General features: G+C 33.4%; 1 protein-coding gene across 1 annotated transcript in view; it reads right to left on the bottom strand.

The window, feature by feature from the left end:
* Nucleotides 1–14975, bottom strand: part of VPS50 (VPS50 subunit of EARP/GARPII complex) — a 96406-nt gene that overhangs the window by 19884 nt on the left and 61547 nt on the right. The window contains exons 15-16 of the mRNA XM_080817965.1: nucleotides 10229–10323; nucleotides 9800–9898 (exon numbers count right to left, since the gene is read on the bottom strand). Coding sequence (XP_080674091.1) covers nucleotides 10311–10323 — 13 coding nt within the window. The 3' untranslated portion in view covers nucleotides 9800–9898; nucleotides 10229–10310. The remainder of the gene's footprint in view (nucleotides 1–9799; nucleotides 9899–10228; nucleotides 10324–14975) is intronic.

Raw genomic sequence — 14975 nt, 5'->3', positions numbered from 1 at the left:
GACAGACAATAACAGGTGTCAATAAGGACTTGGAGAAATTAAGAGTCCTTATATAATGCTGATGGAAATTTAAAATGATAGAATTACTTTGGAAAACAGTTTGGTAGTTCTTCAAATTGTTAAACATAAAGTTACCACTTAACCCAGCAAGTCCACTTTGTATTGGTTTCCTGTGGCTGCTGTAACAAAACCACCAGAAATGGAGTGACTTAAAACAATAGAAATTTATTCTCCTATAGTTCTGGAGGCCAGAGTCTGAAACCAGTATCACTAGGTGAAATCAAGGTGTCAGCTGGGCTACCCTCTCACATCATCTACCAATCTAATCTATTCCTTGCATCTTTCAGTTTATGGCAGTTACCACCATTCTGCCGTTTGTGGCCTTAGCTCTCTAATCTCTGCCAGTCTTCTCATTACTTTCTCCTGTGTGTATCTCTTTCTCTGTGTCTGTGTCAAATCCCCCTGTCTGTGTTAAAGCATGAGAAAACTCTATGTGTCATTATTGGCTTTTAACTTGGAAACAGTCATGCAGAAGTACTGGAGAGAAGCTTCTAGAAGCTGAGAATGTTCCCAAGCTGACAGCCACCATGAAAATATCTCAGTCCTAAAATCACAAGGAACTGAATTCTGCCAACAATCTGAATGTGCTCAGATATGGATTCCTCCTCAAAGTCTTTGGATCAGAGACCAGCCTTGCTGGTCCTTTGATGTCGGCCCTGTGAGATACCTAAAAGCTAAGCACATAAACAAGTTGATCCAGACTTTTAACCTCAGAACTGTGACATAATAAATGGGTTTTGTTTTAAGCTGTTAAGCTCATGTCCATTTATTACATAATAATATAAAACTATTACAGTGATAAAAGGTACCAACTCAAAGACAAAAGTAGCTTAGTGAACCCTCTGGATAAAGAGTATACAGGAAACAAGATGGAAAGTAAAAGCATATGATAAAAACATATAAAAACGCTAAAAGGGTAAAAAAAGATAAATGCAGTTACAAAGTTAGTTCTTGCACTACCCCACAACTATACTAACCTATGGTCAACAATAACAGAACAGGGGTGCATACTGAAAAGACAATAACCACTATAAGAATCTATTTTTAAAAGGCTAACTGAGAAACCAAATAGTATTAAACTAAAAAATATGCATGATCAATCCAAAATAAAGGAAGACAAAATATAAATGTAAAAAGATTAACACTTCTAGATATAAAACAGCAATATGATGGATTTAAACACAACTATACCAATAAATACATTAAATAGAAACAGGAAAAAAAAAACAACCAGTTCAAACAAAACACATCAGACCGGATTTAAAAAGAACAACAACAAACAAAATAAGATAATCTATATGCTATTTACAAGACACACACTTTAAATATAAGGCCATAATTTGAAAGTAAAAATTACAAGCATGATTTCTTATAATTATGAAACAAGGCGGACTTTTTATCAAAATTTTTTTCTTCATCTAGTATGATGATCCTTATGGGATTTTTTCCCTATATTATGTTAATTAGTAAATTAAATTAATTTTAAATATTCAGCTAACCTTGTTCTCCTATACTATTACTGTTTGTGATGTCATTATCCTTTTTAGATATCACTGAATGTAATTTGCTAATATCTGTTTAGAATTTTACATCTATGTTCTTTTTTTTTTTTTTTTAAGACACCAGCATATGATGTTTATTCACTTGGAAGTCATCAAATGCCTATGAAAAAACCTCCTAGTTTAATATATATATATATATTTTTTTTATTGTGTTATGTTGGTCACCATACAGTATGTCATTAGTTTTTGATGTAGTGTTCCACATTCTTAAGAGACACTGCCCCATAATTTTTCTTTTTTGTAATGTCCTTGTTATGTTTTGGTATCAGTGTTATGCTGGCTTCATAAAATAAGTTAGGAAGCATTCTCTCTTTCTCTGTTCTCTGAAAGAGTTGGTGTTGATATTTCCTCTTTAAATGTTGGATAGAATTTACCACGGAAGGCAGCAGGCTAGAGATGAAATATTTTTTTAAAAAAGTATAGAGTCGGGTGCCTGGGCAGCTCAGTGGGTTAAGCCTCTGCCTTCAGCTCAGGTCATGATCTCAGTCAGGGTCCTGGGATTGAGTCCCGCAACTGGCTCTCTGCTCAGCAGGGAGCCTGCTTCCTTCTCTCTCTCTCTCTCTCTCTGCCTGCCTCTCTGCCTACTTGTGATCTCTCTCTGTCAAATAAATAAATAAATTCTTAATAAATAAATAAATAAGTATAGAGTTAATTTCTTTAAAAGACATGGGTCTAGCAGATATTCTGTATTTTATTTTTGTCAGCTTCCTAAGTTGGTTTTATACGAAATTTGTTCAATTCATCTACATTGTCAATTTTATTAGCATAAAGTTGTTCCTATCATTTTATGATGTGTCTATATCACTACACATTTACTGCATTCTTTTTTTTTTAAATTGAAGAATAGTTGATATACTATTACATTTTTAATGTATAGGATCTATAGATAAAGTCCTGCTGATATTGGTAATTTGTATCTTTTTTTTTTCTTTTTGCTCAGTCTTGCTAGTATAGAATTCTATTACATATTTGCTTTCTATCTCATTGATTTCTGCTCTATAATTTTCCTCCCTCTCTTTCCTTTTGTTTAATTCACTGTCACTTTTGTAACTTCTTGAAATGGAAAGTTAAGGCACTAATTTTCGCACTTTCCTCTTTGCCAAAAAGTGCACTTACAGCTAGAAATTTTCCCTTCTGCTATGAATCCCGTAACTTTGATGCCGTGGTTTTATTATTACTATTATTCATTTAAAAAGATTTTCTGACTCCTATATGTTTTCTAATTTGATCAGTGGAAATAGGTTGCTTAATTTCCAAAAATGGGTGCATTTTCTTGTTATCTCTGTCATTTATTTCTAGTTTAATTTCACTGTGGTCAGAGAATGTAAGCTCTGTGATTTCAAGCCTGTGACATTTTTAAAGAACTTGCTTTATGGCACAGTGGATGATCAATTTTGATAAACTCCTGTGTGCTCTTGAAAAAAATATGTACTCTGCAATTGTTTTGTCTCTCACACAGGCACAGACACACACACACACACACACACACACACACACAAAAGAGGCAAATGTTACTAAATATGTTGGTCGAACACATATCCTTAGTGACTTTTTTCTGCTTCCATTATCAATCACTTAAAGTGGCACACAAAAAAATTCTAGGATTATAGAACTATCTATTTCTCCTTTTAGTCTAAATATTTTGCTTTATATGTCTTGGAGTTATGTCAGTATAGGCATACAAATTTAAGATTCTTTTATCTTCCTAATGAATACTCTCTTATCATTATGAAAGTATTCTCTTTATTTTTAGCAATACCTCTTGACTTAAAGTACACTTTGTCTCTTAGGAATTTCTTTAATCTGACATAGAGTATCTATAAAAGCCTTCCACAAATATCATACCTACTGACAAAGCACTGCACAATAAAGACACCCCTTGTCACCACTTCTACTCAAAAGCGTACCAGAGGTCCTAACCAGTATAAAGATTAGAAATGAATACATAAAACCATCATTATTCACAAATGGCATAGCTGTATACATAGAAAATTCAAAAGAATCTCCCAACTATTAGGTTTAATAAAATGCTTTAACCACCAGATCACAGGAATTTCAGGTCAATATCCTAAATCAGCTTAAATATGCATATATGTGTATGTGTATACACGTATGAGTATGTGCAAGAAACAACTAGAAACTTTAAATAAAAAGCAAAAAAAACAAAAACAGGAACAAAAACAAAAAAAAGCAAAACAATTCAGAATGGCATAAAAAATATTTATACAATGCTAAAAACAGGCAAGACTAATCAATAGTGATAGAAGCCAAAATAGCAGTTATCTCTAAGGATGGTTTTGAATGAGAAAGGACAGAAGAGATCCTTCCAGGACAGTGGATAAATTCTGTATCTTAACCTGGGTGGTTTATGTGGTATACATATATGTAAAAATTTATGGAGTTGTACATTAAGATGTGTATATTTTATATTACACTGTAATAAATTTTTTTCAAAAGAAAAAAATCTTAATAATCCTCTCATTCCCCTAACTAAACTGTCTGCAATAAAGGCAGGCTTGTTTTAAAACTATGGCCACAGAGGGCCTTAGGCAATATCAATCCACTTGTGAAGGGTCACAAGGTCACGATTAGTAGACAGCAGAGGGACCCTAATTTCCAAATCTTGTTCTTTTCAGTGCACCACTGTTGAAAAAACATAGTCAAAGGCAAAATTTACTTATTTTGTGACTTTGAATGATAAATTCATTAGTATTATCCAAATTGATTCATTAAAGCTACGAAAAACTTCCTTTACATCTCTTTGCCCAAGAACGTTTTTACACAAATTGGAAGATCTGAATTTTGTTTTTTTTCTTCTATTTGACTCTACTAATACACATAAAGAATAACAGTTACGATGAAAAAGCAGTGAGTACATAAACTACAAACTGCAATCAAATGCTGAATAACAGAAATGAATGCTGACATATTATGTCAAAAGCAAACCTAATTATTACCATTTAAGCAGTTCAGGTGCCCCCTATGTCTTTAAGAAACAAGATACAAATAGGATACAAAGAAGCTCCATGGTGTACAAAAGAACAGGTACAATTCAAATAAAATTTAAAAGACTTTAAAGGGTAAATATTGTAAAGAAGACAATAACCAATCTAAGAAGCATCTCAAATATGCTAACCTACTAATTAAAGGGAAAAAAATCCATGAATTGGAACTGTGTGAAATCCAGATCTTTTAATTAACCTGATAAAAGACTTGATGCAGTAAAAGGCAGGTTCCAAAAACAAATGATAAAATCAAACACTTCAAGGAAGGTAAAGATTCTGCTATAAGCCTGTCACATCTAAAGAGAAGGAACTTGATGCTCAGAGAAATAAGAAAACCAAATTACAGAGGTGGTAAAGCTAGTTAGTACAGAGGTAGGAACCCAAGGCCACTGATACCACCACACTGCTCCAAACACAGGAAGAAAACTGGAAATCAATAACAACAGTATAAACTAAGAGGAGTTTAAGAATGGTCTACCACTATTATTATATACTATAGCAGAGGGAGTTAGTCTAACATCAAATAGATACCATGAAGACTTTGTTCTCATTTTAACTCTAAAATTTAAGCCCTATTGTATAGTTTAGAAACATATATGTTTTTACTTTTAAATAATCTAATTTATAGTATTTTAAATATTAAAGATAATTTATTGGTACCATTACCACCCAGTCCAAGAACATTTGCTTTCTAAAAATATTGCCTCTATTTTCCTAAGGAACATAGCAAAGAAAGTTGCAATAATTACCTCATATCCCACACACATTCATGACCTTACCACTTCCCCAACAAATTTCCCTCCTCTTGAATCCGGGTAGCCTCATGACATGGTTGTATTCAGTGGAATATGGTGGAAGGACTGCATGACTTCTAAGGCTACATCAGAAAAGGCCATGAAGGTTCAACCTGGGGCTTTTGGAAAACTAGTACTGTGGGAAGCCAGGTGCCATATAAGAGAGTCCAACCATCCCTAGTTCATCATACTGGAAAGACCACATGCAGGCACTCTGGCTAACAAACTCAACTATGTACATCCTTCCAGCCATCTCCACCAAGGTGCAAGCAAAGCCGTCCTGGATCCTCTAGACAAACCCTACCGTCAGCTAAGTACTACTCAGTCACCGCAGCCAATCCTCTAAGGAGCAGAAGATTCATTCATTTCATCTCTTCCTAAATTCCTGACTCACAGATTACATGAAATAATGACAAAATGATGGTGGTTTTAAACCCTTAAGTTTCAGGATAGTTTGTTACACAACAATAGTAGTTAAAATAGGTTGGGCACTTATAGATTTAAACCTTTACATTTGTTAGACTGTTTCCTTAAAAAAAAAAAAAAATCTCGAGCTCTATCATGAAAAAACTAAAACTACTGATCATTTATTTACTGCCCTCTCTGAAACCTTAGCCAAAAACGTTTATTTGGCAGAGAATACATGAGGAGGAGAAAGAGCAAGTGAGTTCTAGAAGGTATAAGGCCCAGTACTCAAAAAAACAAAAAGGATTAAATCACTTAGGCTGCCTTCCCCTCAGGTCTTGATCCCAGATCAGGCCCCACCTCAGGCTCCCTGCTCAGCGGGGGGCCTGCTTCCCCCTCTCCCACTCCCCTTACTTGTGTTCCCTCTCTTGCTGTGACTCTCTCTGTCAAATAAATAAATAAAATCTTTAGGAAAAAAAAAAGATTAAATCACTTGGTCCAGGCAGAAAACAAAGAGAATTATATGGATAATAAACTTGATTCTAGAAACACACATTTTAAAGATACTTTAAATATCTTTCTATACTTTTGATACCTTCTATACTTCCAATACTATAAAAATAAACCCTCAGACAATGGGAAAGTTTTTCTCCCTAAAAGGAAAGGAGACCTCTCTCCTCTTTTAACACCAGTAGCTGGACCTTTAGAATCCTTAAAAATATTTTATAAGATTTGATCATTAGAGTAATTACAAATTAACGTGCACTTGTTAAATAGAATGTTCTGGCAATTAAACTACATAATTTCTATGACATTACTGTTTAAATCAGATAATTTGTGCTTTTGGGACTTCTATAACATCTGGCAGAAGAATGATAGTGTTGGATGTATACAAACTTAACATTGAACATTAAGGAATTTGTGCAAATAAAACTGTATTTCTGTAGAAGAATTCACATTGATAGAGACTGTGTTCCCTCACAGTCTCATGTAATTTTGCCCTAGAAAAAGATAATGACATACAGACTTTTATACAACTACCACAAGCAACTGAGTACACTTTATATAAATAGATGTTCCACCCACAGAGTAAAATGCTTCTATTTCAACTTTTTTATTATGCCATCATCTTATACTAATAGCCTAAGTGGATTCTAAGTCAGAATAATTTGGTCTAAGAATTTCTTGATTCTCAGGAGCTTTATTTGGCAGTAGAAGACCATGAAACAAATTGTAAGGACGTTTTAACACTTTTATTAACAAAATTAAAACCCACTTGATCTATATTTCACCACGTTTCATACTGCTTTTAAATATTTATGTAATATGATTTGGTGAAGATAATAAATTGGAATTTAATAGATTAATCACTAACGTAAGTTGACTTTCGTCAACTCAGTATTATGTACATTGGCATCATTTCTAAAGCAACTGTTAAGTTTATCTTACTTTCTAAAGAAAACGATTTACTTCAGAACCCATTAACGGTTGGCACTTACTTTACCAAATGATTTTTATTATAATTTTCCAAATGGCAGCTGTTGGGAGAGAGAATGACCATAGCCAGCATATTAACTAGACTTGTTTTGATACTGGGGATAGAAAAGAATACTTGTAGAAAAGTTAAATTTTTACTTTTTAACCTATTCCAGTATTCCAATATACAACACAGAAAGAAAAAAGGGCAAGATCTACAGGCAACATTTATGGAGATCTTTTTGTCTAGCCACCCCTTTTTGAAGTTTGACAGAACCATAAGCCAGAGAGTTAAATGATTTGTCCAGTGTCAGGGAGCTGGCAAGCACCGAAAGTGGTGTAAGAACCCAAGCCTACTATCTCCCAGTCCAGCTCTCCTTCTAAAAGTACTGTACAGTCTCTTCAACGGGAAAGAAATTTCACACATATTTCTAAGGGAAGTCCATTAAAATGTTGAGTGTTTTGGAAACATTCAATAATTCATTTCTTTTTTATATTTTTTAAGATTTTATTTATTTGTTTGACAGATTACAAGTAGGCAGAGAGGCAGGCAGAGAGAGAGAGGAGGAAGCAGGTTCCCCGCTGAGCAGGGAGCCCGACGCGGGGCTTGATCCCAGGACCCTGGGACCATGATCTGAGCCGAAGGCAGAGGCTTTAACCCACTGAGTCACCCAGATGCCCCTCAATAATTCATTTCTATAGTCTAATTTCATCAAGGTAAACTTTGGAGAGGAATCTCCATCATGGTCATAGTCTAGAAATGCCCAGACCTGGCTACCCCAGATGACAGACACTTTTGGACAATAAGTGAAGTAGAAAGCAGAATGGAGACCCATTAAATAAATCAGAGTTGGTTTTTCTTCATTGCACATGTTGTACCGTCACTATGAACACCAAAAGGTCTCCCAGTTGTCTTACTGACTACAAGTAATCTTTGGGAAATGGACACCTGTCATGCTTTCATTGTGACAGGTAAGTGAGCCTTTTGGCTCCTTCATAGTTCCTTATCCTTTCCCATTTATGATTTTAAAACTCTTCCTTTTGTACAGCAATGTGTACAAGCCAGGCCATCTGTTTCAGGAGGGCTTAAGTTTTAATGGGGAAAAAAATATATATAAATAAAAGCAGGATTAAGGTTTCATGTTGTCCCCTTACCACTGTTCTCTTGAGGTTTAGTCAATTAAAAAAATTTTTTTTAAATCTTCTAAACATTTTTTTAAAGACTTTATTTATTTATTTGACAGAGAAAGAGAGATCACAAGTAAGCAGAGAGGCAGGCAGAGAGGGGGCGGGAAGCAGGCTCCCTGCTGAGCAGAGAGCCTGATGCAGGGCTCAATCCCAGGACCCTGGGATCATGGCCTGAGCCAAAGGCAGAGACTTAACCCACTGAGCCACCCAGATGCCTCTAAACATTCTTTGAATTCAACTACAAAACTCAAATTCTCTGCTTCGGTTTAAATCTTAAACATATTTAATAGTTCACAATAATAAAGAACACTTATACTTAAATATATTTAATGATTAATCATTGGTTTGATGTCCAATAATCTCTCTTCTGACATGGCACCTATGACTATGACCAGGTATTGACTCTGACCAAGAAGAAAAAGCAGAATTGAACATAATTAAATTAAAAATATATATATATATATATAAATCATTGAGACAGGAAAAAACCCAATAAAATAAAATATCATTAAAAATTATAATAAATAAATAAATAGAATAAAATTCTTACTTTCCCTGGCACCAAAGAACAACAAAATCAAAACTTAATTTCAAAAATTAAAATGTGGAATAAAGTAAGATCTAACAATTCAAATGATAAAATATATATAAGGGATATAGTATAGTTTCCACCTTATATAAGGAAAGATCTAATAAACAGCTCTCTCAATTTAATGCTGCTTTAAGCATACAATCACACTGCTAATTAAACACTCTTTCCCACCTTCCACCATTCCCAAAACCATTCCTAATCACCCTTTCTAAAGTCATTAGTTACTGTTTTGTAATGTAATACATAAATTTGATATTATAGCTAGATTCTGAATATCATACCTTCTTCAGAAGCCTTCTTACCCCTAAAAGGCAGATGCTTTCATGTACCCCTCACTGAGTGCTGCCTCTACTGATCTAATTCCTTACTAGCTCACACCACGTATGCAGATACAGGATAGTGGTCAAATTCTTTTGGTGAACTCCAACATAATAATCATCTTTCACCCATAAAGAAATTGGTTCAATATTTAGTTCAACATTTTGAGGCTTCAGGACAATCTATCAAAATTTACAATAAATAAGAAATGAGAATATTTTATGGTATTTTTGGCAAAAAAATAATGTCCTTAACCAGCACAAAAAGAGCTACAAAAGATGAATTCTTTCAAATTCAAAAGTAACTGTTTTAAACCAATTAATGCTATAAGGTTTAAGTGTTAGACAAAGTGTTCTCATTACCTAAATAAGTCTATTCAAGTTTTATTACAGTTCTTACCTATGGTAGTTCTTAAAATAATTGACACTCTGTTTTCTAATGGACTCTTGTAAAACTTCAGATTTGCTACCACAAAATTCTTCTCCAACTTGCATCAACCTAGTTGGATAAGAAGATTTACATAAATTTCAGCAACATCCTTATTACAGAACAAAAGTAGTCCAGGTCATCTTTCTTCAAAGGTAAAATACCATAAAAATGGAAGTTTACAGAAATTCTAACTTTCACAAATTCATTATGGTTTACAGACATCTGAAGAGCAGAAATATTTAAACACATTCACATACACCCAGCAGAAATTAGATTATGAATGTTCAATTGTCTTCATTTCCATGAAAAAGTTATCCATAACTCACTGATTCATGATTTCTTTGATTATCATGGTTGAATGACTCAAACTAAAGAATAAAACAAGATCTCACACAGTACCTGCTGATTATATCCAAAACGAAGATGAAATCATCATATTTAAATATAGACAAATCTGTTCCAAGCAAGTAGGTTTTTACTTTTAGCTGAACATCCTGAAAAAAAACACAAAAAAATATTTCAAGTAAACCCAAAATATAGAATGTAAGTTCCAAGAACCATTTATTCTATAGTTACACATTGAAATTAGACAGGAATACATTCTTAAGAATATATATTTAGGCCAATTATCAATATTCTTACAGTGATATCATGGAGACAATTCCATAAACATCAGATATAAAAATAACAATGATGACCATGACTATTAATACATACATATATGCAAGATAAAAATTATATCCTCATTTTGGATATGAAGATCAAAATCATCATCATTTATGAGTGGCTTGCTAGGCTAGAAACCTCAAAATAATAAATTCAAAAATAATTAGAATAATCAATTTAAAAATAATTAGAATAAGATAACTATGTGAAGTGATTATGTACAATACATAAAAATTAAGTTTCCATGTATTTCTGCTATAATATCTTAAAATGAGACTCCATTTAAAATAAATATTAAAAATGTAACATACTTAGCAATAATTTTAATAGGCAGCATTAGACCTGTAAGAAAAAGCTAAGAACCCTAACAGGACTAAAAAGAAATTTAATAAAATGAGAGTCGAGGGACTGAATGAGTATAAAGATGTCACCTTTTCCAAATTAATGTAGGGGTTCAGTGAAATTTTAACCAAAATCACAAAAAACTTTTCCAATAAACAATCATTCTAAAATTCACCAGAAATAACAAGCAATAACTTCTTTTAAAAATATAAAGCTGAAAAGATGGAATAAAAGTTGTAAGTGATATTGAAGGACTTGTACTAAATATATTAAAAACTATTTTTTAAAAGATTTTATTTATTTATTTGACACACAGAGATCACAAGTAGAAAAACTATTTTTTTAAAAAGAATACTGCCAAAATCCAAAAAATCAACAAAACAGGACTAATAACTCAGAACTAGTGCTAATATATACACAAGACCTTAATGATCAACAGTAAAAACTGTTCGCTGACTGTTTATATTTTATCAGCATTATCCTAAGAACTTTACATATTATCTTTAATTCTAAAACAGCTCTGTTGAGCAGGCATTTATTATCCTCCAAAGAGAAGAAAAACTGAAAACAGGTCAAGTAATTGCCTAAGTTCACATGCCCCGTGAATAACAACGCTAAGATTTGAATCCTGGTTCTCTCTACCTTCAGAGTCTCCTCTTTCCACTAGACCTTGCTACAAGGAAGCACCACACATAAAAGAGACAAGAAAAAAGATTATTCAGAAGGTAGTAGAGGAAAAAACAACTACATTTGGGGGGAAAAACTCCTCTCTCCTCTCTTTGGATCACATATCAAAAGACATACAAATGGATTAGATAACTGTTTTTGTATGTTTGCAAAAAATTAAAAATTAATGCAATAAAGCAAAAATACTTTACTGAGTGTTGTATTTACTAAGTGTTCTAGGCAGTACTCTAGGTATTCGGGATATAGCAATTAATATAAAGTTTAAATAAATATCTATAATTACCAAATGAATGTTAACCTGAGCTTTACACAGGAAGAAGTATTTTAAGAATAAATGTAGCACAGATATTGAACTTAAGTAGGAAGAGGCGAATCTGGTCTCAAAACAGGTAAAACTGCTACCCAGTCGCCCACCAGCCCAACCCACCCACACTGCCATTGCCACTGCCACTGAGGAAGGAGGGCCAAGATCCAAAGGAACCAGAGCAGTTGAGAACACTTTTTTTGGTTGTTTGAGCTTTGAAACTACAGATGACAGTTTAAAAGAACATTGTGAAAAATGGGGCACGCTTAGAGATCATGTGGTGATGAGAGACTCCCCTCCCCCACAAACAAAATGTTTCTGGGGTTTTGGTTTTGTGACTTAAACTTGTGTTGAAGAGGTGGATGCAGAACGTGTGTTTGACCACACAAGGTTGATGGGCCTCTACAGGAATCAAAGAGAGCTATTTCTAGAGAGGATTCTGTAAAGCCTGGTGCCCAATTCACAGTGAAGAAAACTTTGATTGGGGTTATTAAAGAAGATACAGAAGAATATAATTTGAGAGACAATTTTGAAATGTATGGCAAGATTGAAACCACAAAAATTATGGAAGACAGGCAGAGGGGGATTTGCTTTTGTAACTTTTGATGATCATGATAGAGTTGATAAGATTGTGTTCAGAAATACCACACTATACATGGGATTAACTGTGAAGTGAAAAAGGCCTTTTCTAAACAAGAAATGCCATTTGCTGGATCACAAGACATCGTGGAGGTGGATCTGGCAACTTTATGTATTGTGGTGGAAACTTCAGTGAAAAAGGCAGTTTTGGTGGAAGAAGCCTGGGGAGTCTCTATGGTGATGGTTATGGATCTGCTGGTAAAAGTGGTGGATATGGAAGGAAAAGGTTCTAAAACAATTCAGAAGAAAAGGACTACAGATCATAGTAGGAGAGAGAGCAAGGAGTTGTCAGGAAAGCTGCAGATTACTTTGAGATAGTCGTCCCAAATGCATTGAGGAACTGTAAAAATCTGCCACAGAAGGAACGATGATCCATAGTCAGAAAAGTTACTGCAGCTTAAACAGGAAAGCCTGCTTGTTCAGGACTGTCATAGCCACAGTTTACAACAAAGTGCTGGTATTGGTTAATGCAATGTAGTGTCAATTAGATGTACATTCCTGAGGTCTTTCATATTTGTATAGCTTTTTCTTTTTCTTTTCATTACATCAGGTATATAGCCCTGTAAACAGTGGTAGTGGTACCAGGAATAAAAAATTAAGGAATTTTTAACTTTAAAAGAAAAAAAGAAGAAATGTAGCATAAGTCACAAAGGATAAAGGTTAATGATCTGACCTCATAAAAATACTGATCATCTGCATATTGAATATAAGTGAAAATAGACAAATGACATATAGGAGATTACTCATTATCACATACATCATTTAGAACCTATAAGCAAAAAATGAGCAAATAACTCACAAATCAATAATTAATCGATTTTTAAATGTTCAGCTTCTCTAATAAAGAACTATGAATTAAACACCAATAAAAATATAAACAGATTGAATCGCCCAATTAAAAGATAAAGTCTCTCTCTCAAAATAATATTACTTTTACATTTATAAAAGACACAATTAAAACATGATCTAAAAGCCTTTAAAACAAAGGGACAGTCAAAGGAAAATAAGAACAAAATAAACATAGCAATGGTAATAATAAAGCAAACTAGAATTCACAGCAAAATGCCTCAGGACAAAAGAACCATATGTTTTTTTAAATTAACGAAGGGAATTACATACAAAGAAGGTAGGTAAAGTGGTTATTAGCATTGCAGCATCAATCAACATAGCATCCAAGTATAAAAAGCAAAAGCTAACATTAGGAATAAAATAAAAACCTGACAAAATTACAATCCTTCCGGAAGATTAAAACTCCTCCCTCAGAATTACACAGGCCAAGGAAACAGAAAAAATAAAGATACAGATTAGAATAATACAATTAATAATAAGCTTGCTTTAATATACACATAGAACTTAACTCCTACCACAAAGAAGAAATACATGGTTATTTTCCAAATGCTCAGGCATAAATTTTTAAAGTGGGTGACATTCTAGGATGTAAAGAAAATCTCAAATTCACAAGAAGTAGAAATATTGCAATCCCAATGCCCTATAGTAAAAAGAAATAAGAAGCATAAGAATAATATGAATAATTTCTTACATATCAAATATTTAAAGATGAAAATAAAAATCTTGGAATATCGAGACTTTCATATAGTTTGATTTGTAAGCTCCAAAAGGTCAAGTACCATGGGATCACCAACATGTTCTTAAATCCACAGTGTCTACCAAATTGAACAACTGACACAACATTTTTCTTAAAGATTTTCTTTTTGAGTCTAAATGCATGGAAAATATTCTAAAAATTTTCCTATCAAAAAATCAGTCTTTCTGATTTTGAGTTTAGTTTTTATGTTAAAAAAAGTTAAGTATCTTCTTATGCTTTTCACTTTTCATTATCTCTATAATAAATTTATAATAAATGTATACAAATTGTCACATGCTAATTTGTGGTTTGGAATTCAACATTTCAGATGTTAGAAATGTATTGTGGTTAGAAATGTATATATCATATGTATTTAACACCCACAAGTGGGGTCTAAGACAGTATCCCAAAATAGAACACATTAATATTCCTGTAACATATAAATGTTCACTTTAATGAGATAAATACTACAAAAAAACTTAATGACAATACAGGTCTGGTTCTGCTACTAAACGAATTCAAATCAGGTCAGGTTTTGCCTGCTGAATGTGTTATCAAAAAACATTTGTTTTTCAGAGTTTCTGCTTTTTTCAATTGTACTGAGTCTTATAATTTCAATTAATACTCAATGAGTTCCTAAAGTATGCAAAATACTGTTTTAGAACCATTGAGAATTGGGGGTGGGGGTGGGGCAAAGGAGACTTGGAGTGATGGAGATGAAGATATTTTAAACCTGAAACCTATAGCACAATAGTCTATACTCAAAAGCATGATCACTTCCATTAACTGGCCAAATGCTTAAATGAGAATAGCTTTACTAAACCTCATATTTAGGGACACCTGGGTGGCTCAGTCGGTTAAGCGTCCGCTCAGGTCATGATTCTGGGGTCCTGGGATCGAGTCCCATATTGGGCTCTTTGCTC

Source organism: Martes martes, assembly GCF_963455335.1.
Source record: "Martes martes genome assembly, chromosome: 11".
Taxonomy (NCBI): domain Eukaryota; kingdom Metazoa; phylum Chordata; class Mammalia; order Carnivora; family Mustelidae; genus Martes; species Martes martes.
Note: the sequence above shows the minus strand (reverse complement) of the source record. Positions and strands in the feature narration are given on the sequence as shown.